The 27,242-nt window shown below is 46.4% G+C and overlaps 1 protein-coding gene across 10 annotated transcripts in view; it reads right to left on the bottom strand.

The window, feature by feature from the left end:
• Positions 1–26,718, bottom strand: part of NIPAL3 (NIPA like domain containing 3) — a 52,651-nt gene extending 25,933 nt beyond the window's left edge. For 4 of the 10 annotated variants that reach the window (XR_004349340.1, XR_004349338.1, XM_032628085.1 and 1 more), the window contains exons 1-4: positions 26,603–26,718; positions 23,220–23,552; positions 3,111–3,179; positions 1,325–1,496 (exon numbers count right to left, since the gene is read on the bottom strand). Coding sequence is in view for 7 of the 10 variants with exons in the window: in XM_032628085.1 (XP_032483976.1) it covers positions 1,325–1,496; positions 3,111–3,179; positions 23,220–23,312 (334 nt within the window). In the remaining 3 variants the exon portion in view is untranslated. Of the gene's footprint in view, positions 1–1,324; positions 1,497–3,110; positions 3,180–23,219; positions 23,553–25,580; positions 25,725–26,416; positions 26,438–26,511; positions 26,568–26,602 lie in introns of those variants that run through there. The other 6 variants (XR_004349343.1, XM_032628095.1, XM_032628123.1 and 3 more) reach the window with 6 other exon arrangements.
• Positions 26,719–27,242: the final 524 nt, after the last annotated feature.

Raw genomic sequence — 27,242 nt, 5'->3', positions numbered from 1 at the left:
TGAGAGCCCTTTGGATAGATGAGCAATGGGCAGAGGACAAACCTAAACACCTGTTGGGGCTGGGCAACAACACAGATGTAGAAAGCGGGCCAGATGTAAGACAGTAGAGAGAAGCTGAGACTACGGCAGACAACTTGCCTCAACTAAAGGCACTCAAATGACATTTTGAAACGATACTGGGTGGGAAAGAACACAGCATGCCTGAGGACCTCAGTCATCTTGTAGGCTGCCTGTTTACCAACCCTGGTCGAGAAAAAGAGGGGCTTTCAATAAATAGGATCAGGGAAAGCAAATAGATTTCCGCTCCTCTGCCAACTCCTAGTAATTGGTAATGACTGCCTGAAGCCCTGAGAATTCTGAGGGCCCATCCAGGCTCACTATGATTGATTAGTGATATCTGCCTTGGGTACTGCAGGGGCACATAAATGCCATGCATATGCCATCCCTGTATTGAAGAGGCCCTCTTAATTCCAGGAGGATTAAAACTCAGAATAGGATTTTCTCCTTTAAGAGCAGAGAAGAGCTTCTCGGCACTGTAATGCTTACCAGCAGGATGGAAGGAAACATTTAAAAGCAGGTTCACTGTCCCTGCTCCTATGTACAAAAAACTACTGTTCACTAATCTACTGACATCTTTTACTTAAGAAGAAAAGAATTTTTTTTCTAATTCTATTTTATTTGTGACTTCATGGACATTAAAACTCCTTTGTCTTCCGGTTGGTTCAAACGTTCTGAAACACTGGTTCAGTGATTACAGAAATCATAGAAAAATGGCAGATGAGAAAGTTAGTGATGTTTTAAAAATGGTATCAGTTGATGTAAAAAGATCGGAATATAAGCTGAATGTGCATTTCTTAGAGGTGCGAAATACCTGAACTCTGAAAGCTTAGTTTATCTTGACAGTGTTAGGATGAATGTGTCAAGGTTTATCTTCCTTCTGCAGTAGAAATAAAAAGCAATTCTGATAAACTTTCCGAATCTTAAACAGATTCTGGAGGCAGAACGCCAGTTTGCATCCCAGCCCTGCTTCTCGCTAGCTGTGTGATTTGGGGAAAGTAATTTCACCACTCTGTGCCTCGGTTTCCTCATCTGTAAAATGGGGATAATAACAGTATCTCCCTCAAAAGGCTGCCAGGAGGATTAGAAGAATCACTATCTGTAAAGTGCTTAGAGCAAGTCCTGCTGAGTAGGAAGCGCTTTGTAAGTGTTAGGCATTACTAGCAAAGCAAAAGCTGGTTTGGTGAGTCTCTTTGGTACTGGCGGTGACCTGCTCACAGAGGTAGGCAAGTCCCAAGGGAGGGGCGGGGTGGCAGCTGGGTCTTACCTATCACAGAGACGGCGCTGAGAGGCACAATCAGCGAGAGCGGGGCGAAGGCGTAGGAGGCAAACACGCCCAGCTCGCCCAGCAGCATCAGGAACAGGCCCAGCCACCATGTCTTGGTCTTGAAATAGGCCCGAGGGTCCTTGGAGCCCGCGAGGCGGATGTGACAGTACTTCTAGAAATCCGAGAAAGAATGCGATTTGTCCAGATCTCCAGGAAAAAGATGCTAAGATGCACGAATCCTAAATCCACTCCCCGCTTTTAAAAATAGTTTGAGGAGACCTGTCAAGTGTTTTTGGAGCTCTGACTCAGAGAAGAGTAAAGCAGTAGTGATCTAAATCTTAGGTTGCTATTCTGAGACAGCAGTTCTCAAATTGGCCGGGAAGCCTTAAATTCCCTGGGAAGCTTTGAAAAAATACATGTGCCTGGGCCTCATCCTCAGCGGGGAGATGTGGGCGAGGCCTGGAAATGTGCATTTCTGATGCACATCACAGGCAACGAGCAGTCTGGGGTGGAAGCCATGATCTAAGGACCCCCACTTCAGCCTGGCCCTTGGGTTGACTTTTCCCTCTAATAGCAATGCCCAGGAGTCCCTGTGTTCAGTGTGCCCACCTGGATACACTCCTTTCTGTAGAGATGCTGGCTGCTCTGCTGGGCAGCCCTGTGGGTGCTAGTGGACCCTGCTCTCCCTCAGGTGGATACTTGGCCCAAGCATGGACAATATTCCTGGTTCTGGACATGTGAACTTGGGACACAGACCCTGAGGCAGTGACTAAGGAAAGCCAGAAAGGCATGTTGACTTAGAGGGTCAAGGCTGCCATGTGGGGAGGATCTTGATGAGGGCTGCACAGAAGCAGATGCATAAGCAGAGGTGCTGGTCTGCAGAGAGAAGAGAGGGAACCACATAAGGAGCTAAGAGACCATGCAGCCTCGGAAACACACAGAAACACACACGTGTGTGTATGTGGAAGCAGAGTTCACATGCCTGCTCCAGAGGGGCAGAGCGGCTCGCCAAAGCTGGAAGCTGTGCAGCGCTGGGGGAAAGCGTTGGCCAGTGCGCTGTGGGATTTGTCCTGCTGGCAGGTGTCAAGTCTTGGACTGGGTTTCCCAGAAGCAGTCCCTGAAACAAGGGCTGGGGAGCAGGGAGTTGATTTGGGAGGTGATTCCAGGAAGCATAAGTCAGGGAGTGGGAAAGTGAGACAGGGAAGGGAGGAGGACCAGTGAAGGGTGTTTTCACGGTGAGTTAGTGCTTTGGGCAACTGGGGCTCAGTCCTTCTGAGAAACCCTGTGAACTCCCCTCAGAACCATCCTACCCAAGGACGGGGGCCTGGAGCATTTATCCACTGACTCCCATCCCCCACTGGTTGAAGGCTGCCCCAGGGCATTAACAACCGCCACAAGCACCCAACACACACAGCTGGCTTCCCAGCTGCACCTGCAGCCAGTGGGGCCAGTTCCCATGGCGTCGTCAACTGGCTCTAAACCACAGCTGCCTGTGAGTTCAACTAGGCCGAGGAGTTATGGGGCAGGGCATACACAGCAGCTGCTCCAAGGCACCCCCCAGAGACTTTTAAGTAATGGAGAGCACTGTCTTCATAGTTGAGGGGTGATGGGGGATGAAGCAGGGACAAAGAATCAAGAGAGATTCTGGAACAACCTAAAAGGTATTGTCCCAGCCCTGGGATGGAATAGGCAATGTCCCCCAGAGAGGAGGCAGCCGGGCCTGCACCAGATACCCTGGCTATCAGCTGTATCTCTGCCCCAGGCAGTGCTGGTGACTGAAACGTACCTGGAGGTTAAGTGCAATGCTGACCACAAGGTGTCCGAAAATCGCCAAGAGGGCACCGATCAAGTTTTCCTGTAAGGAAAGTTCACAGGAGCAGACATGAGCTGGGCCTAAGCCAAAGGGCCCCAGGACACATTTGAATCCAACTGTTTGTTGTCCCAATACAGGACCAACAACATCCATCACAAAGCCACGCCCCCCCCAGACACTCTACTGGAATTTTTCTACCTGAGTTTACTCTGGCTGCCTTGCTGGTTTACAGAACATGGCCTGCAATGGGACACTACCAGAAAGCACCATCCTTTGTCTTCCAGTCACAAGGACTTGATAAGGCCTAAATCTGCTCTTCCAGTCCCATTAATGTATTGACTTGGTATGGTCTTGCGCAGAAAAGCAATGTTCAGAAATCAGAATTTACAAGAAAAACACAGGCAGGGATACTATTTGCCATCTAATCAATGGAGTCTTCCTATTCCCAGAGGGGTCTCAGTGAGGCTCCTTTAAGTGGCAAAATTGCTTAGGGCACTTTTCATTATTTAATTTATAAAAATTTAATTTACGTCACCTTAAGAATGAGGTTCAGATTCCTTAGCACGGCATTTTTTTTTAAACTTTATACAATGATTCCCAAAGTATATTCACTGTAGAATAATTAGGAAATATAAATGAAAAGAACAATAATGCAAAAAAGATAAAAAGCCACCTGTCACTCTAAAACCCCCAGAGATAGTTACTGCAAACATTTTGATTTTTGTAAAAATTTTTTTCTGTCCATGAATTTTGATGTCAATGGCAATGTTAATTTATTTTAATAAAAATAATACTATAATTTGTTTTATAACCTGTTCCTTTACCTAAGGTATTATAAATACATTCTCTTGATAGGCATATATAATTCACCATTTTTAATAAGTGTCAAAATAACTTACCATTTGGATGTGCATTTCTATCATTGCTTCTGTATTATTGGATATTTAGGCTATTTCCTTTTTTAAAAACAATGCTGTGATCGAACATCCTAGTTCATGCATTTTTGTGCATTTATGAGGATTAATCCCTTGGGATAAATTCTTAGAAGTGGGACTGCTGGGTCAAAGCGTACACGGCCCAGCATTTAAACCACACTATGTTATGTGCTCAACACACCCGCCAGCATTATCCCGCTAAACACCAAAGGAATGCATCATTTTAACCAAATAGGAATCCTCTCTTCCCAGCATGGGCTTTCCCAACTCCTCCTTTGCTCAAGAGTCTCCTCCTGGGCTTCCCTGGGGGCGCAGTGGTTGAGAGTCCGCCTGCCGATGCAGGGGACACGGGTTCGTGCCCCGGTACGGGAAGATCCACATGTCACGGAGCGGCTGGCCCGTGAGCCATGGCCGCTGAGCTTGTGCGTCCGGAGCCTGTGCTCCGCAACAGGAGAGGCCACAACAGTGAGAGGCCCGCGTACTGCAAAAAAAAAAAAAAAAAAAGAAAAAAAAGAGTCTCCTACCACTGGTGCCCTCCCTTGTGAAATCTGCATGTTCTTCAAGGCCTGGGCCAGGCCCAAGTGAACCAGCAGTGAACATCAAGACAAACTCAGTCCAGTAAAAATTAATTAAAAAAAAAAAAAAACTCAGTCCTTCAATCCCTCTGGAAGGACAGATAATCAGCAAGCAGTAAGGGGGATAAAGTCAACCCTCCATCCTGCCTTCTGCCCCCCTCTTCCCTTCCCTCTCCCAGAGTGCAGAGGGCCCATAGCGCTGAGGGGGCCTTCCCAGAGAAGGGGCAGTCACTGTGGGACAGGGCGGGAGGAGGGCAGAGGAGGCCTGCTGATGGAAACCACCGTGGCTGTCCCCGACTTCTCCCCCTCAAGGTGCAGTGCTGCAGCATAAAGGAAAGATGCTGAGCTGGGTGCCCGGAGACCTGGGTTCTGGTCCCAGCTCTGCCACCACGTCGCTACATGGCCTCAGACAAGTCCCTTTCCCCTCACCAGGCTTGTGTGTCCTCTCTGGATGACCTAAGTGCTGGCCCAGACGACTGCTAAGGGCCCCTCCGGCTCTGACCCAAGCTTCTGGTCATAGCCAGACTGCTCAGAGAAACCAAGTGATGATCATGCCAGACAAGAAACCGACCAATTCATTTCACATAAAATAGCTCATTAACTGGAGGTTATTGGGGGCATCTCCTGGGACCCAAAGGAGCTGGCTTCCACTGCTTCCCAATACGGCTCTCAGCCTGAGCTGCACTGGCTCGGTCCTTCTCCATCTCCACTGTTTCATGTTTTTTGGTTTCTTTTCAGTTAAACAGAAGCCATGTCCTTCCTGCAGGATCACAGAATCTCAGAGCTAAAAGGGTCACTGGAGGCCAATCAGGCCAGGGTTCCCAGATATGTCAATGGGGTTCCGAGGCAAAAGCCATCATGTGGTTAGATAAGTTTGGGAAACGCTGTATCCTCCACCCAGTGCACTGGCCCAGTAGAGGCTCTCAGAGGCAGTTTCTCCTTGTCTAGCTCAGGTTTCCCAAACCCATTTGGCTCTAGGGCTCTTAGCTTAGAGTCCATCCACTGGCATCTGTGGTACCTCTGCGATTCTCACCAGCCTGACATTTTAATCACTTTCCTTTCCTTCTGGTAACAGCACCCCGATTGTGCTGTGGAGGATTCCCTGCCTTCCCCCTGCCTCCTCATTGGATACTCCTGTTGGGACTGTCATTCAAAGGGCTCCAGTCTCCTCTCCTAGTCAAGGATGGGCCTGTGACCCATGCTTGATCCAAGCCAGGCTGGTCAGAAGCTCTCTTTCTGGGGTCCAAATCCTGGACTGAGAAACACAGAGGCGGAAAAAGGCTGGTTCACTCCTGCCCGAGGTGAGGTTTAGCCAAGTCAGACCCCTGGAGCCTTCCTGGTTCCTGACTTTCTGAAGCTGGCTTCTCCAGCTCTTCCTTCTTTTCCGGAAGCAGTCCCACAATCTTTTTTGCTTACGAGCTAGTTTCTGTTACTTGCAACCAAAGAGCCTAATAGAGTCAAGGCTTCACAGAACAGAGTTTGGGAACATGTTTATTATTATTAGTCCAACTCCTAGTAAATATGTGTCCCCCCCCCCTCACTTTTATAGACAAAAACGGGGTAGCTTTTATGGACAAAAAAGGCTATGTGCATTTACTTTGCTTTTCAAAAAAAATTATATGTGTTATTAAAATAACAGATTCCCTGATCTGGTTTTTTGGAAACAAAACCTTAACAAGGAACTAGGTTATTCTTATAAGTCTAACAAACTGCACTTATGAATATAAGGAAACTGAAATTCTCTTAAATACTTCAGCTGTTCACATACAATAAAATTCTCTGACAACTTTAATTTTAAAAGACTTCTGCTTCCAGTAGGACGGAGTAGACATTCTTTTTCCTATGCTTCCTGCGACACACAACTAAAAACCCTGGACATTATATATAAAACAAACATAAGAAGACTGAAAGGTGGACAGAAGAAGGCAGACAGGCTAAGGACCTTGGGACCTGAGGAACCACATGGTAGGGAGTTCCTTGAGTTTTCTTTTTGCCTCATGTATCTCAGACTTGGAGCTGAAGAAACTGGCAACTTGGAAATAGCAACAGGTGTGACCCAAAAAAACCCCAAGAAAAGCCTGCACTCTAGTCGGAGAACAAGGAAAGGAGCAGCCAGGCCAGGCAGAAGGCTTTTAGACAATAACTGATGTGCTCCAAACACTGCCGGGAAAAAAAAAATGGCTCCACCCTGCCCCTGCCAGCATAAGCCAAGTAGGGAGCTTAGATTTCCACCCTTTGGAGGCTGTAACAAAGCAACCCAACTCCCCTGCTGGGACTATCAGAGAAAGCCAAGTGGGGAGCTGAGGCCAGTGATGAGGTGGTACCCCCCTCCTCCCAGTGTCAGTAGAGACCACAGGGAGACTAGACCTCTGCCCCACCTGGCAGTCACGAAGCACCCCTTCTCCTTCCCACTGTGGTGGTATCAGAGGAGGCCTGGTGGAGAGGCAAGATTCTTCCCACTAGACTTTCACAATTGTATTGTCCTGAACTTGGGATTATCATTTGTAGTAAACTGCAGTGACAGCTGCCAACAATTCCTCCCATCCCTGTATGCATGCGCTATGACTCCCCTCAAGAGGTGGGGTCTTTTCCCCATCACTTGAACCTGGGTTGGCCTGTGACTTGGCTTTGGTCAACAGAATGAGAGAGAGGTGAAGTTCTGGGATTTCCGAGCTCAGGCCTTACAGGTTCTGCTTTTGTTCGGAGGGGAACCCAGCCACGTGTAAAAAAGCCCAGCCTGCCCTGCAAAAGAGAGAGAGGTCATGTGGAGGGCCAAACAGATATATGAGTGGGCCCAGTCAACACCAAGAGAAGAGAGAGGCACAGCCACCTCAGCCCACTCCAGCTGATTTAACCCATCCCAGCTGAGGTTCCAGACATGAGTGAGGACCTCTTGGATTCTCCAGCTCCAGCCCCAGCCAAGCAAAGATGCAAAGGCAAGCTACCACTGCTTTTGAAAGAAAAAAAGAATTCTTTCTTTTTAAAAAATTTTACTGTGGCATAAACACTTAACATAAGATAGACCCTCTTAACAAATTTTTAGTGTATTTTTAGTGTATTTTTAACTGCTGGACGATGTTGTCCAGCAGATCTTAGAACTCATTCATCTGGCATAACTGTGACTTTACGCCCAATGATTAGCAACTCCTTACTGCCACCCTCCCTGCCAGCCCCTGGCAACTGCCAACCTACTCTCTGATTCTGTGAGTTTGACTATTTAAGATACCCCATGTAAGTGGAATCATGCAGTATCTGTCCTTCCGTGACTGGATTATTGCCTTAGTCAATTCGGGTTTTGCTATAACAAATACGATAGACTGGTGGCTCAGCAGACTTTTATTTCTCACAGTTCTGGAGGCTGAGAAGTCTAAGATTACGGCGCTGGCTGATTCTTTTCCTGGTGAGAGACTCTTCCTGGTCTGCAGATGGACACCTTCGTGCTGTGTCCTTACGTGGTACAGAAAGAGAGCTCTGTCTTGTCTCTCTTATAATGGCACTAATTCCATTTATGAGGTCCACCGTCACAACCTAATTACCTCTCAAAGTCCACATCTCCAAATACCATCACACTGGGGATTATGACTTCAATACATGAATTTGGGGTGGGGGAGAGGCGAGGCACATTCAGTCTAGCACTTATTTCACTTAGCGTAACGTCCTCAAGGTTCACCCATGTGGTGCCATGTTCCAGGATTTCCTTCTTTTTTAAGGCTGGGTAATACTCCATTGTAGTATATACCACGTTTTCTTTCTTCATTTATCAATGGACATCTAGGTTGTTTCCACATCTTGACCACTGTCGATCGTGCTGCAATTAACAACAGAGTACCAATATCTCTTCGAGATCTTGATTTCAATTCTTTTAGATCCTGTCCAGACTCCTGACTCATAGAATTGTGAGCAGTAAAATGGTTGTTGTTTTTAGCTAGGTTTTCAGGTGGTTTGTTACCCAGCAATAGCTAACTGATGTGCTTTCTTAGTGGACCAACGTTGCTTAACGATCCAGCAATTTTTGGCTGGGACTCAAGATGTGACTCTATTCCAGACATTTACTAGTGGGTGGCTTTGATCGTCCATCTGATTTGAGTATGGATCACTCTACTGCTTGGTCATCTCCTCCCTTTTTTGCTCAGTTAAGGTATTTTAATGCCTTCCCATCTTAATGCCTGGCTCTAAATGCTCTTTAAGGCCATCCTATGAACCCAGAATATCTTTATTTAATGTGTCATTACCTTTTTCATTGAGACAAATTCAAAAATCATAAAAGTCAGCATTTTGACGTTTTTAAAGTGTACCATTCAGTGTTTTTTTTTTAGTATCTTCACAATGTTATAAGTGATGCCATTGAAAATGGTGGAATAGAGAAGAATACCAGGGATCCATCCCTCCAGTAAAACAATGAATGAACTGGCAAACACTGTCTGAATCAACTTTTCTAGAACTCTAGAGTCTAATTAAAAACTTATAATAAGAAGGGGAAGGCTTGGTGAAGAAAGAAGCAGTTGCTTTATGGTCAGAAAGCAATGTGGCATTTTAAATTGCTTGCCAACCATCCCTTACACTCCAGACCTATGGCAGTCATGAGGACAGAGGGAGCAATAAGGACCTTATTTTTTAAAAATTGTGGTTGTGGGGCTTCCCTGGTGGCGCAGTGGTTGAGAGTCCGCCTGCCAATGCAGGGGACACAGGTTCGTACCCCGGTCCGGGAGGATCCCACATGCCGCGGAGCGCGTAGGCCCGTGAGCCATGGCCGCTAAGCCTGCATGTCTGGAGCCTGTGCTCCGCAACGGGAGAGGCCACAACAGTGAGAGGCCCGCGTACCATAAAAAAAAAAAAAAAAATTGTGGTTGTGATTAAAAATAGATAACCAACAAAGACCTACTGTATAGCACAGGGAACTCTGCTCAATTCTCTGTAATAACCTAAGTGGGAAAAGAATTTGAAGAAAAATAGGTACCTGGGGCTTCCCTGGTGGCGCAGCGGTTGAGAGTCCGCCTGCCGATGCAGGGGACATGGGTTCGTGCCCCGGTCCGGGAAGATCCCACATGCCGTGGAGCGGCTGGGCCCATGAGCCATGGCCGCTGAGCCTGCGCGTCTGGAGCCTGTGCTCCACAATGGGACAGGCCACAACAGTGAGAGGCCCGCATACCGCAAAAAAAAAAAAAAAGGAATAGGTACCTGTATATGTATAACTGAATCACTTTGCTGTACACTTGAAACTAACAAAACATTGTTAATCAACTATACTCCAATATAAAATTAAAATTTTTTTTAAAATTGAGGTTGTGGATTCCAACCTGTCTGGCAGCTCCCTGAAGGAACAGCACAAAGGGCTTGCCTTTGTTTTGCCTGATTTGGAGCAGTACCAGGGCTGGGGGGGCAGCTTCCGGGATGCTTTTGCTGAAAGAATTTAAGGCACTGAGGCAAGGGACAGCACTGGGCTGCACAATACACAGAAGGAAAAGCCTGTGCAGGAAGAGGCTGGGAAAGAAGAGACGGGGGTGCGGGGTGGAGAAAGAGATGGCTTTTGAAAGCTCCGGTGTATCCTGGGGAATCAAGACTATTCATATACCCAGGGCTGGATGCGTGCTCCAAAAACACTTGAGAAGATGCTAAGCCTTCACCTCAGGTGGCCTTCAGGCTGGGCAGAGCAGCAAGTCAAAGTGAAGGCAGAGCTGTAAATAGACTGGTAAACGATGGAGTAGTGCCCCAGCACACAGCCAGTCTGCGAATACTGAGAGAGGTTTTCTTCTTTTTTCTTTTTTCCTTTTTTTGGCTCTAGGTATTTAACAAAACTATCAAAACAAAACTGACCACCAAGCTAAGAGACACAGACTTGGATAGGCCACACACAACAGGAAACACAGACTTTACAAAAAGAGTTGAGAAAAATCACTAAACAAGCAAACAATAAGAAACCACAACAAGCAGCAACAACAAACAGGAGGCCGGGTGTGGATCTGATTCCCGGAGCTGCCACATAACCTTGAAAACGTCCAGATTTCATCACGTTGTGCCATACCGATATCTAAATGCAGAACACTTCTGTCATTCCTCAAAGGAACCCCAAACCCACTAGCATTCATTCCCTGTTTCCCCTCCCCTCGTTTCCCGGCAACCACTAGCCTACTCGCTGTCTCTACGGATTTGCCTATTCTGGACATTTCATATAAATGGAACTCTACAATGTATGGTCTTTTGTGACTGGCTTCTTTCACTTAGCATAATGTTCTTAAGGTTCATATGAACCTTAAAAGAACTGGTTCACATGAACCAGTACTTCATTCTTTATTACGGCCAAATAATATTCCATTATATGGATATACCATTTTTTGTTTATCTGTTCATCAGTTACATGTAAATTATTTCCACTTTTTGTCTATCATGAATGTTGCTATGAACATTTGTGTACATCTTTTTGCATGAACATATGTTTTCAGTTCTCTTGGGTGTATTCTTCTAGGAGTGGGATTGCTCAGTCATATAGTAACTCTGTGTTTAACTTCTTGAGGAACTGCCGAACTGTTTTCTATGGCGGCTACACCAAGTTACATTCCCACCAGTCAAGGGTTGTCATTTCTCCACATCATTGCCAACACTTGTTATTTTCCTTAAAAAAAAAAAAAATTACGATAGCCATTCTAAAGAGTGTGAAGTGGTATCTAATTGTGGTTTTGATTTGCTTTTCCCTAATGACTGATGATGTTGAGCATCTTTTTAGGTATATAGTGGCCATTTGTTTATCTTTGGAGAACTGTTTATTCAAATCCTTGGCCTATTTAAAAAAATTCACATATAATAAAGTTGACTATTAATCATCTTAAAGCATACAATTCAGTGGCATTTAGTACATTTTCAATGGTGTGCAACGCTTTGCTTATTTTTATTTGTTTTTGGTTTTTTTTTTTGCGGTACGCGGGCCTCTCACCGCTGTGGCCTCTCCTGTTGCGGAGCACAGGTTCTGGATGCACAGGCTCAGCGGCCACGGCTCACGGGCCCAGCCGCTCCGCAGCATGTCGGATCTTTTTGGACCGGGGCACGAACCCGTGTCCCCTGCATCAGCAGGCGGACTCAACCACTGCGCCACCAGGGAAGCCCACTTTGCTTATTTTTAAATTGAGTTGTCTTTTTATTATTGAGTTGTAAGATTCCTTTATATGTCTTGATACTAAACCCTTGTCAGATATACGATTTGCAAATATTTTCTCCTATTTTGAGGGTTATAGTTTACTTTCTTGACAGTGTACTTTGATGAACAAAAGTTTTTAATTTTGATTAAGTTTAATTTATCTATTTTTTTCTTTTGTTTCCTGTATGGTTTTTGGTGTCATCATTTTAAAAAATTGTTGTCTAATCCAAGGTCACAAAAATTTGTACCTTGTATTTGTATGTTTCTTCCCAAGAGTTTTATAGTTTTAGCGCTTAGATTTAGGTCTTTGAATTAACTTTTTAATTTTTAATTAATTTTTTTTACATGGTATGAGGAAGGAGTCCAACTTCATCCTTTTACATGTAGATATCCAGTTGTCCCAGCATCATTTGTTGAAAAGACTTTATATTCTTTCCCTATTGTCAACAATTAATTGACCAGAGATGTGTGGGTTTATTTTTGGTCCCTGTGTTGTAGTCCACTGATTTGTACGTCTGTCCTTATGCCAGTACCACATTGTTTTGATTACTGTAGTTTTGTAATAATTTTTGCAATCAAGAAGCATGAGTCCTCCAACTTTGTTCTTCTTTTCCCAAGATTGTTTTGGCTAGTTGGAGTCCCTGGCATTTCCACAGAATTTTAGGATCAGTTTGTCTCTAATTTCCCTTGTGATTTCTTCATTGACCATGGTTTAATTTTCACGTATTTGTGAATTTCCCTCTTTGCTGCTGTGAATTTCCTTCTGTTATTAATTTCTCATTTCATCCCGCCACAAGAGAGGCCACAAGAGAAGCTGGGGCTACTCTTCATTGCAGTGCATGGGGTTCTCATTGCGGTGGCTTCTCTTGTTGCGGAGCACGGGCTCTAGGCGTGCAGGCTTCAGTAGTTGCAGCATGCGGGCTCAGTAGTTGCAGCACACGGGTCCTAGAGGGCGTGTGCTTCAGTAGTGGCAGCATATGGGCTCAGTAGTTGAGGTCCGTGGGCTCAGTAGTGTGGCTTGCGGGCTCCAGAGCACAGGCTCAATAGTTGTGATGCATGGGCTTAGTTGCTCTGCTGGACCAGGGGTCGAACCCGTGTCCCCTGCATTGGTAGGCGGATTCTTAACCACTGCGGCACCAGGGAAGTCCCAGCCTGAGTTCTTTTTACATGGCTGGCCAGCTCTTCTACTAGAGAGAGCTCAGCCTTTGGAAACTGACAGACTGGGTTTGTTGTAAATATTAGAAATAATCATGACAGCGATAACGACAAACAACAGTACTTCTTGAGCACTTACTACATGCCAAGTACTATTCCAATTACTTCATATATATTAACTCATTTAATCCTCATAACAACCCTATAAGGTAGGTAGTATTATTATCTAATTTTACAGTGAGGAAGCTGAGGCACAGAGGATATGAGGTAGCTGGTAAGTGGATGAAGCAGGACTGGAACCCAGGTAGTCTGACATTAGAGCCTATGCTCTTAACTATTATGTCAAGCTATGGAATATTTAAAGCTCTAGAACAATGCCTGACACAGGATAAGTATTCAATAATTAGTAGCTATTATCAAGGGCTGGGGAATTGGTTCTTGACTCAAAGGTTACTAGGCTAGTACAGAATACAGACACTTTACAGAGGAGGGAAGAATAGCATTCCAGACACTTATTCAGTGCCTAGTGTGTGCCATGCACTGACTGCCAACGTGCCATGCGCTGTCCCGGTCCTCATGCAGTATATATTAAACACCTGATTATTTTTAAGCACACTTCAGTTAGAGCTACCTAGGAGAAGCACAGATGCCTAATCTAGTGTGTGAGAGACCCAGGATTAAGGGAAGTCAGGGAGGCATCTTTGAAGAATGGTTTCAGAGAGAGATCTGAAGACGTAGAGTGATGGGGGTGGGGTGGGAAGCCCCCATGGTGGGAATGAGCACGGTGACTTTGCGGAATGGAAAGAAGGTGATGTGGAGGGATAAGACCCAGGGGGAAGTGGGCTCAAAGGCACTGAGAGGTAAAAGGGGATGTGTGTGTGAGAGCTTGAGGACCAATGAGGGCTTCTATATAGTTGGGCGAGGGTCCACAGAAGCTAGAAGAAACGTGAGTGTAGAGGGATAAGGCTTAGGGGTGGGCTGGTCAGATTGGGAGGGGGCTTCTCTACTTCAAAGGGTTTGGATTTGGGCTTGGAGATGATAGGGAGGCTCTGAGTGATGTCACTAGGACTGTTTCTAAAAGAGAAATCAGGGTAGCAGGATCTAGAAGGCCATATCCTTCAGACTGGGGGGCCCAGAGACTCTCTTCTACAAAGGTTTTGCTGATACTGACAGTTTTAAGGGATTCAATCACCATATCCTCATTTCCATCTGTGCCCTTTGCTAGCTTCCTGTTGTTCCCCTTTCTTACTTTTCTCTGTAGCTTCCTCCCACTTTATCAAAGAAAGGCTTGTCCTTCACTCATGTGGAATCTTACTCTGGTATATTGCCCCAAATTGTAAAACCACTAAGAAACCCAGGGGAATTTTGAAATTTTGTTTCCTGGGAGATTTCTTTAGTGATAAATGCCCATTCTAGGAACTGTTTTCTCTCCCCCTCTCATACGTATTCCTGTAAGCCATGACAGATATCAGAATGGGATAACTTGGCCCTTGTTAAGATATTCTGAGGGCTTCCCTGGTGGCGCAGTGGTTGAGAGTCCGCCTGCCGATGCAGGGGACACGGGTTCGTGCCCCGGTCCGGGAAGGTCCCATATGCCGCGGAGCGGCTGGGCCCGTGAGCCATGGCCGCTGAGCCTGCGCGTCCGGAGCCTGTACTCCGCAACGGGAGAGGCCACAGCAGTGAGAGGCCCGCGTACGGGGGAAAAAAAAAAAAAAAAAAAAGATATTCTGAAATCAGAAAGTCTGATTTAACTGATGTTTGTACAATAAAAACTAGCTTTGTTAATTAGGTTACACCTACAGTTATAAGTTTTGACAAAAATATATTCAAGCTAGGGATAAATACATGTACAAATATTTATAGTAAATATTTGCATTATATTCTAGAGTTAAAATATATGTACACATATATGTATTACAGTACAGTAAGGGCAAAGGTGTAGTAACATTAATAATATTTCAATTTCCCCAATCCTTTCTGGATACATGAGATTAACCCAATGTGCCTCTAAGTGAAAAAAGTGACCGGCATAATTGATCATGCTTTTTTGGTAAACTTCACGGAAACTGTAAAAGCAAAAACAAATCCTGTTCTAAATTAAGTGTGTCTAGTACGTTGCTTTGAACAAAAATGAATGAGGTCCTAATCATACTGTTAGCTGACAGGTCAATAAAACTAGTTTATCACTACATGATTTTTAGCACGTAACTTGGAAGGAGTTGAAAGAATCCAGTGATACTGCTGTAACAATACTTCTTCCATTCGGGGTACATGAAGAGGCTCAGTACTTCTAGCCATAAAAACCAAAGCTTGCTACAGGATTGATGCTAAACTCTATCTCATTCTACCAATTAATAATAATATTTACCTTGAATATTGAAAATCAAGTCCAAATCTTTTCAGATACATTTTTCTAATACAGAGTTATTTTTGTTCAATAATGATGATAAAAATTTATACTGCATTAATCAATTGCTTTTATTCAATTGTATAAAAAATTCTGTATTGAATCAATATCTATGAACCTTATATCAAAGGAAATTTTAAAAAAGAAATTTGGTTACATACTCTACATTCTTTCTTGTAGAGAAGTATGATAGGTGTCCGTAAAAATTTTAAGTATTGAAAGACAGACACATATAAACAAAGAAGAACAAGAGTGTTTTTGCTCACCACCCAATTCTGCAAGGATTAAGCTGTAATTTGTTGCAGTCGATGACCGACAGTACACTCTGAATGGAAATTAAGACAATGACAGGATGCTCTGTGCTTGGACAAGCAGGCCCCCTAGATAGTTAGATGCACATCTCAAGAAGAATTTTAATGAACCCAGATTCTTGCATCTTCCCACACATAAAAAAAAGCACTAAATCATTAACTTGAGATATCTGTTGTCTGTGACCAGCAGTAATCTTTTACCAAGATGTATACTTTACCGCATGTATTTCCTAGCCAAAAATCACATACGTATAAACTGGTTTCCCCCTCAACCTCTTCAGAACAGCTTCCTCAGAGCTACTGAGCGTCTGTCTCCCAGGCTATAGTCCTCAGTAAGGTCTCTGAAAAAAACTTAAGTCACAACTCTTAGGTTGTGTCTTTTTCTTCAAGCTGACACAATTTTGGGATAAAATTCTGTGGGGAAATGGAAGGGAAATAGAAATTCAAGAAGGAAAAGGAATGTTGTAAACTTTCCAGCTGTTAAAGAAGAGTCTTTTCAGAAGTCTGATGGTAGGGATCAATGGTCTTTATATTCTGGGGGCTTTAGTTAAGTACGTGTAAGAGTTAAAAAAAATAATTTAAATGTGTCAGGAATTACATACTTTGTGAATATTTAAACTTGTAATCAAAAGTTTTAAGTTTTAGATGTCAATGAAAAGAAAGTGTGAGGAAATACACAGTGTTTCCTTAGAGGGGCAAGTTTGAGGACCTCAAAGGAAGCCCTGCACTACATGTGGTTCCTAAGGATTGAAAGCAAGGACCTCAACCTCATGGAAGGCAAAGAACTTGGGGCCAGGCAGGCACTCTGCCTAATAACTCAGTTTACATACGCTAATGAGTAGATTGTTACAAAGTGTTAAGTGGCAGTGATTTTGCAGGAACTGCCTTTGGCAGGTAGGAGACAAAAAGACTCTGGTTGCTGCTCCAAAAACACTTCAAAGCTGCTTTAACACCGCAGTGGGAGACAGGGGAGAGCTGGAAACAGGCCCCAGGAACTGTGCAGAAACGGAGACCTGAGCAGGGGCTGTTCAGAGGACAGCTACAGGTTCAGGGTCGGCAGGCTGCTGAGACCTGCTTCACTAAGCCTCGGTTCCGCTCTCTTCTGCTAGTGGATGATGGTGCCCCTCTGTCAGAGCTGGTGCATGAACTTCTTGAGATCATGTGGAAGAAACACTTAACTCAGTAAATAAGAATTAGGGTGAACCATAGAAATTGCCAATATTCAACCAGTTTTGACCTACAAAAGTGGTAGTTTCTTATCGTTCGACCTACAACTGATGGCCACTACATTATTATTACCCAGAGATACCAAGCTGTCCTCTGATGAGACTGAATCCACAAGGCTGCTGGAGAATGTGCTGTGAAATGTGACATAAAATGGAGTCATTTAAGTCAGGGTTTTAAAATGGGTCTGGGGGGTTTCCCTGGTAGCGCAGTGGTTGAGAGTCCGCCTGCCGATGCAGGGGACGTGGGTTCGTGCCCCGGTCCGGGAAGATCCCACATGCCGCGGAGCGGCTGGGCCCGTGAGCCATGGTCACTGAGCCTGCACGTCCGGAGCCTGTGCTCTGCAACGGGAGAGGCCACAACAGTGAGAGGCCCGCGTACCGCAAAAAAAAAAAAAAAAAAAAAGAATCCGCCTGACAATGCAGGGGACAGGGGTTCGAGCCCTGGTCCAGGAAGATCCTACATGCCACAGAGCAACTAATCCCGAGCGCCACAACTACTGAGCCTGCACTCTAGAGCCCGCGAGTGAGCCACAACTACGAAAGCCCGCGTGCCACAGCTACTGAGCCTGCCTGCCACAACTACTGAAGCCTGCGCGCCTAGAGTCCGCGCTCCGCAACAAGAGAAGCCACCGCAGTGAGAAGCCCGCGCACTGCAACGAAGAGTAGCCCCCGCTCGCTGCAACTAGAGAAAGCCCGTGCGCAGCAATGAAGACCCAATGCAGCCAAAAATAAATAAATAAATTTATTTTTTTTTAAAAAATGAAATGGGGTGGGAGGCCATTAAGGAGGTGGACCTTGTATATGTCCTCACTGGCTGGAGCCATAAATTTCTGAACCAGGCCAAACCATGAATACTCTAAGGACTCTGCAAGAACGCTTGCCACTTGTCACAGTACCAAACTGCCCCCCCCCCACCCCCCAGTGATGGCCTGGGCGCTCAGTCACGCTCAGGCAAGACTAGCTTCTCCCTCCAACGCCAATGAAAGTCCCTTGTGATGCAAACTTCCCTTCTTCACCTTTAAAAGCCCTCGACTTGACACCTGAATCTGTGTGCCCTGAACTGTAATTCTTGGATCCCAAATGAACTCTTTTTGCTTGATTACGGCCTCCTAGGTCTATTTAGGTTGACAGTGTTGCTAACAACTCGCCAAGGGGAAGTAAAGAGATGAAGATAGGAAACAAGCAGTTGTGGCCACACAGACAAGTCAATGCTCAGGGAGGAGGCTGTGGAGGGGTGAAACCAGGACGTGAAATTGTGAAGCTCACAGGGGTAAACCAGTCTAAGCATCAAAAACAAGGTTAAGGGCTTCCCTGGTGGCACAGTGGTTGAAAGTCCGCCCGCCGATGCAGGGGACACGGGTTCATGCCCCGGTCTGGGAGGATCCCACATGCCGTGGAGCGGCTGGGCCCGTGAGCCATGGCCGCTGAGCCTGCGCGTCCGGAGCCTGTGCTCCGCAACGGGAGAGGCCACAACAGTGAGAGGCCCGCACACAGCAAAAAAAAAAAAAAAAAAAAAGGTTAAAAGGTTACCATAATAATATTTATGGAGCATTTATATATTATATCACATGATTTTATATATATATATATGTCAGGCATGGCACTAAGTCCTTTCTACGCATCACCTTTGAGCCACAAATAACCCTATGAAGTGGGTACTACTATGAGTCCTATTTTTAGCACACAAGTTGGAAGGAGTTTAGAGATGAATGAAGGAAGACTCAGAGTAGTTAAATAACCTGTCCAAGGTGAGGATGGGAGAACTTAAAGCTAGAGGTCTGACTTCCAGTTTCCTGATGAGAATCTGTGTCCCACTGTATTCTCTGGGGTGTCCTTCAAAGGTGGCAAGATAAAGAAAAAAAGATCCCCACCTTGTAAGGGCTACATTCCCACTAATGACACAGGAAGCTGAGGTTTCTTTTAAAAGCCATTACCTCAAGCATATTAATCTCCACTCATAACGACTGGCTACAGACACAGTTAGTAACAGCGCAATACAACTTCACGCCCTTTCATCCAAGGGTTTCAAAGGGCTTCGTCAATGCTAATTATGCCCCAAACCCTTGTGATGTGGTGGCTGGTTCAATTTTATCAGCATTTAAAGTCAAGCAAGGAAGCTCCCAGCAGCCCGGGGGTTACACAATTTGAACACACACCTACCAGCCGTCCTCAAGTGCCTGGTGGAGGGCAATTCAGAGTTGAGGCGACAACCAGCAGGGCTCCTGACATTAAGTCCCTCCTCCAAACCTCAGCACTGGAAACTGTGAAATGGTGGTGTCCAGGTCTACTGGCAGGGAGGGAGGAGGACAGCAACGGGAGCCTCCAGCTCTGGACACTGCTGGGAGACTTCTCGACCCAGCATGCTCTGCTTTTGGCTGAGGAACCACCCGGGGGTTTTCACCAAAGTTATTCAAAGTGTTAAGTGCTCATAAGTACATGTGGACAGCTAACCCAGGACAGGGATTCAATCTTGGGATCAGTGACTCTGTGCCTTACGAAAAGGTGCAGACTGAAACACCGGTGCTCCCACTGAGGGGCAGGTTCAAGCCATGGCTCCAACAGACCCAGCCATCAAGGGAAGGGGGCAGCAGACCCAAAGTCACTTCCCTCTCTGCTTCAGCTTACCGATACAGATTTTGAAGACCAGCAGACCTGGGCTGGGGTCCTGGCTCTGCCACTTACTGCTGTGTGACTTCAGGGCAATCACTCTGAAGCCTCAGCTTCCCCTCTGAAAAATGAAGCTGACTGTAAACCCTCATGTAATAAATATTAAAACAATTCTAGCTGCTACCATTATTATTTTTACAATTTTTATTTTTATCATCATCATTAGCAACAGCTCTAAGGACCTTTCTGGCTCTGATCTTCTCTGATCCAAGAACTGACCTTTCACCAGCTACAACTCTGAAAGAAAAGAAACTGTTCGCAGAAAAGCAGCCAAAGGTCGCAGAGGCAGGAAACCTCGGATACTGGTATCCAAGTGAAAGCTCAGCTCAGATCTCCTGTTCCAGCGCCTGCTTTACATCTGCCGACAACAGCATCTATTTACATACCGCAGTGACAAGACTGTCATCCCTTGCTATTTAAACGGAACTCTCACAGTCCCTTGGGCTTAAAATGCTAACAGTTAAGTATAAACTGCATTCTGGCTTGCTCTGAGGGTTACTCATATTCAAATACAAGGGAGGCAGCAGGCTGGCTAATGGGCTCTGCTACACCCATGACCTGGCTTCAGGCCAGCTCCCTGACGTTTACCTTCTCCAGCAGGTAAGGCGTTACCTTATCTACGACTGCTATTTCGACACTTAATAACCAGTATCAGGGAGCGAAGGGGCCTTGCAGAGTGCCCAGCACAATGTAGGCAAGAGGAAGTGGTGGATAAAACCACGGGCTCTGGCAGAGCACAGGCTTGTTTCAAATTCCAGTTTTATGACCTATTGACTGTGCGGTCTTGGGAAAGTTAATTAACATCTCTGTGCCGTTTCCTCATTTGTAAAATGGGGATATAATAGTACTTACCTTATGGGACTTTTGTGAGGATTAACAGTCCCTGTTATAGTAAACACAACAAATGTTAGTTGCTATTATGATGATGCTTACCATAGTAATTGTGAATTGGCTATAAAAGTGTGGATAAAGGACCTATATTTTCCTGCCAGGAAGACTGACAAAGGCTTCATGAAAAAGGTGATATTTGAGCTGGAGCTGGAAGGGTGGATAGGATTACCACAGGCAGAAAACTGGAGATGGTACAGGCAGCTTCAGTTTCCTTTTCTGTAAATTCAGGTCATCCTCATAACTACCCTATAGGATGAACTTAATGCTGATGTGCAGAGGAATTACATGACTTTCCCCAAGTTATAATGCTACAAAGTGATAGAGCTGGGACTGGAAGCCAGGTCTCCCTGATTCCAAAGGCCATGCTCTTAACACCCTGCTGAATCTCTCTTTTTGTGCCAAATTCTGTCCTAAAGGGTAGATACTTGTGGAAATGGCTTCCCCGCCACCCTTCTAGACTCTTTCAGGGAGGAGATATCTCAATTACCTACATAGCTCCCGCCCCACCCAGCATAGGCACGTATATGGCAGGTGCTCAGTTGAGAGACCTGTTTGCTAAATAGAAGTGAGGCCCGACTCTTGCAGGCTGAAACAGAGCCTCCAGTGTCAGAGACCCGCAGGGATGCCGACCCTCGGGCAGCTCAGCCTGTTGGTCTCACAGACCACCTTCCCCCAACAACCAGAATCCATTCCCTTGCTGGGTAGGGTGAGGGCGGGGCTGTAACTCAGGGCAAACTGCTTGTTTCTAGCCATCCCCCGATCAACGTGGACCTGGGGCCTCTCAATGTTTTCCCCAAAGGTAGGAGATGCCTCCAGGAAAACCCACCCAGCCACAAGCCCACAGCGTGGAGACACCATGTTTGCTGGAGGACCCCACCCCCAGCCACTACTGATTGGACGAATGTAGACACCTGACCCAAGCTGGGCCAATCAGATCCTCCCTCTTTTGAACGTGTGATTAAGAGTTCTACCACCTTTCAAGCCCCACGGCCCTTCTTGCCCCTGGGTTCCATGAGCTACCCTGTAGCCTCATAATAATTTTACCTTTCCCTTCAGCGTCTCTGAAATGGATTTTTATTCCTTGCAACCAAAATAGCCTTAAAATCAAAGAGGAAAGAGACAGCTTCCCCTTAGAACCCCTTCCCCTTCCCCCAGGCAGAATTAACTACTCCTTCCTCTGCTCTGTGCACCTTCATCTGTTCCTGTTTGTAACCACGAGACATTTCTGAGTCAAGCGGTGAGTCAAGCCCCTCCTGCATGCCTAGCGCGGGGCTACGTGCTTTCTCACTGATCCATGCAGCCGAGGAGGGATGAGGGATGGAGGGAGGTGTTGCTACCACCATCCTACCCGTAAGAGAAGCTCTGAGGGTTACCTAAGCCCTACATCTAATCACGTAGATAGGAACAGGTAGGGATTTGAAGCCTAGCCTTCTTCCCTTTATTCTCCCTGGTACTTCGGTCAGCTCATCACCCTTTGTTCACATGCCTATCTGCCACCTCAATTCTTAAGCTTTTTGGTGGAGTCACTATGACTTATTTACCTTTTCTCTGGCACGAAGATACTTCTGTAATAAGTAACTGAATAAAATTTGTGATTAAAATGGAAACTTATTAGACACCTCATCAGGGAGAGTGTTCTGTGTTTGTCTATTTGGCATCCATTCACCACAAGGGCAATTATATTAACTATATTTTCTGTATTCTTGATGCACTGGCATTTGTGACCTCGCTTGCTGGGGAGAGACTGCCTCTTCCAGGGCTATCCAATTCTTTTTTTTTGCAGTATGTGGGCCTCTCACTGTTGTGGCCTCTCCCGTTGCGGAGCACAGGCTCCAGACACGCAGGCTCAGCGGCCATGGCTCACGGGCCCAGCCGCTCCGTGGCATGTGGGATCTTCCCGGACCGGGGCATGAACCCGTGTCTTCTGCACCGGCAGGCAGACTCTCAACCACTGCACCACCAGGGCAGCCCTATCCAATTCTTAGAGATAGCAAAGGGGCATGATCTCTGGGATGGTCACTGCAGCATTTACAGTCATCCCAGATGAGAAACAACCTAAACTTCCAACAATAGGAGGTCTTTCCAGCAAATTTTGATACAGCAGCTCAACAGATTACTGCGCAATCATTCAGAAAGCATGCTTTCAATCACTACTCAATGACGTGGGGAAATAGTCCACAAATAAGGTTAAGGGAAACAACCAAGAAACAAAACTCTCTGTACAATCTGATCCCCAATCTGTAATACCAGAAAAAGACAGGAAGGAAATACACAGAAATATGAACAAAGGTTGTCTGAGTAATGGAGCAGGTGATTTTTTTAAAAAATCAAGTCTTGGGGCTTCCCTGGTGGCGCAGTGGTTGAGAGTCCGCCTGCCGATGCAGGGGACACGGGTTCGTGCCCCGGTCCGGGAAGATCCCACATGCCGCGTAGTGGCTGGGCCCGTGAGCCATGGCCGCTGGGCCTGCGCGTCCGGAGCCTGTGCTCCGCAAGGGGAGAGGCCACAACAGTGAGAGGCCCGCGTACCGCAAAAAAAAAAAAAAAAAATCAAGTCTTCTAAGTGGGAATGAATTCCTTTTAAAATATTTCTCTACCTTCCTATTTTTACGTATTTTAATGAACATTTCTTTTGATTACACATTCTCTTGTACGCGTGGAGGGTCTGCCTGTTTCTGCCAGCGATAGGCACGCGGACCCTGGATGTATCTGTTAGCCAATGCTGCACCGTGTTACTTTCTTGTTAGAAAAATATAAAATTCCCAAACCAAAAAAATAAAAGCTCTTGCCTTGTAGGAGAAGGAAGCCTCACTCACAGGGTCAGCACTGCTCGCGGGCGGGAGCTGCTGCAGCTGCAGGGCTGCTCTGTGGGCTCCGTCCATGGTGGTCTAAGGGTACATCCCACCGGGCCTGGTTTGGCAGCTGCAGCTGCTGCTAAGCCATCTTTCCTTGTGGGGTTCGCCTCCTTCCACCAGCCATCACTTTCCCACACGGAAGGAGTACTTCAAGGCTCTTTTGGCCAATTTACAGCCTTTTCCTCATCTTCCCTCAGAGACGTGCCAGTTTCTAGGTCTCTTCCCAGGCACACAGACAGGGATGCGTTTCCTGATTCTCGCGGTGCTCTAGAGGGTGGGGAAGAACATTAAAAATGCATGTACAATGAAACATTGAAACATTATCATCTCAAATAAAGATATGGCTCACCTACCTCAAAGCCTTTTCCCGGCCCTTTAAAAACCCCATCCCTCGCCTCCTTTGCTTCCTTCCTTCCATCATATCCTAATTTAAATGCTACTTTTCTATAGGCTGCCCTACATAAGAAGTAGAACACTACCTACATCTACTTCTCCAGGACTCCAAAGAAAGAAAAAAATCCCACTGCCATAAAAAAGGAACCATCTACATTCTGATGCAGGAAAGAAAGAATGAGAAGAAAAGTTATCTCCATGGAAGATGGAAGAATTGTCCTGCTTCTGAGGGTCAGCCTAGCACAGGTGATACAACATTGGACCGGGAGGGGGAAGACCTAAGTGACCAGATCATTTTGCCTCTGGAGTCTCAGTTGCCTCATCTGTAGAACAGGGGTAAAATCTGGCCTCAAGTAAAACCAGCAATGACGGTAATTCCCATTAACTTCATTGGACTGATATTTTCAGGGCATCTCAAGCTTTTCTACCAAATAGAGAAAGAGGAGGTACGCCCTTAGTGTTATAGGAAGCATGGCCAAAATACCTTCTGCAAGTGCTAAGGGTTTCTTTGACGTCTTCTTATATTAAAAAAAAAAAAAAAATCATACAAATTTGGATTCTACTGCAAAGTCTATGTTTATTTACTTTATTTTTTTTGCGGTACGCGGGCCTCTCACTGTTGTGGCCTCTCCTGTTGCGGAGCACAGGCTCCGGACGCGCAGGCTCAGCGGCCATGGCTCACGGGCCTAGCCGCTCTGCGGCATGTGGGATCCTCCCGGACCGGGGCACGAACCCGTGTCCCCTGCATCGGCAGGTGGACTCTCAACCACTGCGCCACCAGGGAAGCCCTATGTTTATTTTAATATAAAAATATTTTAAATTACTTTTGATCCGCCATGTGCTACCTGTTTTACCTTGGCCAAGTCATTTAACTTTTCAGCCAGTCTCCTCTGCTGTGAAATATGGATATTCGAAGCCCATGTGTTTTGAGAATTTGGTGAAATAATGCATATAAAATATGTGCACAGTGAATGGTCAATGAATGTCAGTTATTATTAGTATTAATTTTATTATCGGTCTAATTATTTAATTTGCCTATGAATACACCTTTCTTTCTCTCAAGCAACGAATATTTGAGGGCTTACTGCGTGCCAAACAAAGTCTCTGCTGTGCCTCAAGGTGTCAGAAAGCTGTCGCCTATCTTTCCTGTAGCCTCCAGTTCCTTCTGTTATCTAGCCCTAGGCCCAGGAATTCTGGTTCCTGGTGTGAACAGCACAGTCTTATGTTATAGGACTAACACTGAGTCCAGTATCTGGGAGACATCAGATGCAGGGCTTAGTACAGGGGCAGCACTTAGACAATGTAGCCCAGGTCTCACTTTGTCAAAGGGCCTCAAAGTTAAATGATTGCTTCTGCCTCTAGATGAGGTTATATATTCAGTATATATATACCTGAAGTACACTCATCAGACAGCTTCGTAACTCACATCCCATAACCAGACCTCCCTGACTGTAAAGCCCTACGAATATTTGTTTGTAATCTTGTGAAAAGCGTAATTATTCTTCACTATACTTTTATGCCTTAGGAAGGAAGGGTGGCCCAGGGTTCCCTTGATCTCTGAGACCCTCTTAGAGGCTTTCAGCCTGGAGGTGAAGAGGGGCACTGGAGCACAAATTCTGGGAAGCAGTTTGCTGAATCCCCTGCTCCGTTGCTCCCTGCCGAGATCTAGCCCAGAGCCTGGCACGGTGACCTCCATACATACCTGCTGACTGGCTATAGACAGGCCTGTGAAGCACCTGGTGCACCGTGGCTGCTTCACGGGCAAGAAGAGAACGGATTACTCAGGCCTAACCAACAACGACTCCAGAGATACAGCCCGTATAGCCAGCCCCGCCCACAGCACGTCAGAGAGACCTCAGGGATGTGCCAAGGGGCTGATGGGAATCCAGGCCCCTAACTAACCTCCTTTGGATCAGCTGGTTCCTCCAGGTGGGTTTCTGTTTTTGCCCTCCTTTGTAGCGGCTGTGGTTACTCTCATTTAATTCGCTTTGAAAAAGCAGCTTCCCTCTCTGCCTCAGGAAACCCAGGCCTCTGAGGCATCATGGCCTGCCAAGACAGAAAACTCTCCCTCAGCTGGGTAGCCGTTGGGACTAAAAGCCTTGGAGGAACTCTCTGCAAGTTGCCCTTCCTTATAAGGCACACATTCTTTGCCCAGCGACTCTCTTTTCCTGACTTCAAAGCACTTTTCCAGGACTAACACATGCCCTAGAGGCAAGGAGCCAACTCTGTGCTGCAGCCATCCCTTAATTTTGAGGCCCCACAGCCACCAGTGAGCACAGGGTCGCTGACTCAAAAAAGGAAAGATAACTCACTAGGTGATGGCTTCCACTCCATCCCCCAGCCCTCATCTCAATGAATTACTTCACTGGCCCACAGAATACGGTTTCCCAGCCTAGAGAAACGTAGCTCGTGGCTCCTAAGAGTCGGGTCTTGGCTCTGCCTGAAAAACTCAAACACGCCCTTTCCCAACACCTGCAAATTCAGCTTCCGGTTGCTGAGTGCCAGTTACAGGCCAAGCGCTTTCCCTTTCCTGGGCTTTGACTCACTAAAGGGTTACACGCTAAAGTCCCCACCCAATGCGCAGGAAACAACTTCCAGAGGCCAGCATGGATCAAGAAGGCCTTCTCTCATCCATCTGATAACTCCACCATCTGCTATCGCCCAAGCCGGCGTGTACAGGGACAATTTAGGCGAAGTTACTCTAGTTCACTTCCTGATTTGGTAACGCCTGGCATCACCTTTACTAAGGCAAATCCATGCCCCTCTCCTCGATGCGAAAACGTAAAAAGCATTCTGAGGCAACGAGACCCAAAATGACAAGGAAGATATTTACGGTAGATGATCACAAATGCATTCGCTTTTCCTGAAACGAAGGGTGAATTCAAGTCCCCCTTCCCCCGCCCTTAGTCTTAATCACTACTCACCGGCGGCGTTTCCGCTAAGGCCCACCTATCAGAGGTTTCTGAGCAATGACTTAGACTCTTCGCGCAACCCGGAGGCACAGCCTCCCAGATTCCTTCCCCAACCCAGAGCTGCGCGAGTGCTGCAGTGTTTTGCTTTCAAGGCCGCGATTTGATTTGCCAGACAGCCTGCCAGTCAAAAGCTGGCAGGCATTTGGCGCAGGCGAGTGGCTGCGAGGAGGGGGTGGGAGGGACAGACCTCCGGCATTGGCTTCGCCGAGAAGCTTGCTTGAAGCGTAGGGGGAGAGCCTTGAGGAGGCGGCGCCCCGCAGGAGCTTTGCGCTCGCCTGGAGAGGTTCCCCTCTAGCGGCCACAGGAAAGGCGCTCCCTCCTCGGGCTGTGTCGGGAAAGCTCCGGTGACTTGCTCACTCCACTTGCCCTACAGGTGGGCAGCCTGCCAGGTGTCCTGCCTCCTTATCCTCAGAGCCCCCTCCCGGGCTTTGCTCCTGCTGTTGCCCCACCCCACGCTCTCACCAGGTATTCAAATCCTACACATTTTTCAAGGCCCGGTTCCTCCCAAAGCCGCGGGGCATAAAAGTCTCTCCTTGACTATCCTCCCGGAACACCTGTTGGCAGCACAGTATATCAACCCTCCCGGTACGTC

The sequence above is a fragment of the Phocoena sinus genome, chromosome 1, assembly GCF_008692025.1.
Source record: "Phocoena sinus isolate mPhoSin1 chromosome 1, mPhoSin1.pri, whole genome shotgun sequence".
NCBI lineage: Eukaryota > Metazoa > Chordata > Mammalia > Artiodactyla > Phocoenidae > Phocoena > Phocoena sinus.
Note: the sequence above shows the minus strand (reverse complement) of the source record. Positions and strands in the feature narration are given on the sequence as shown.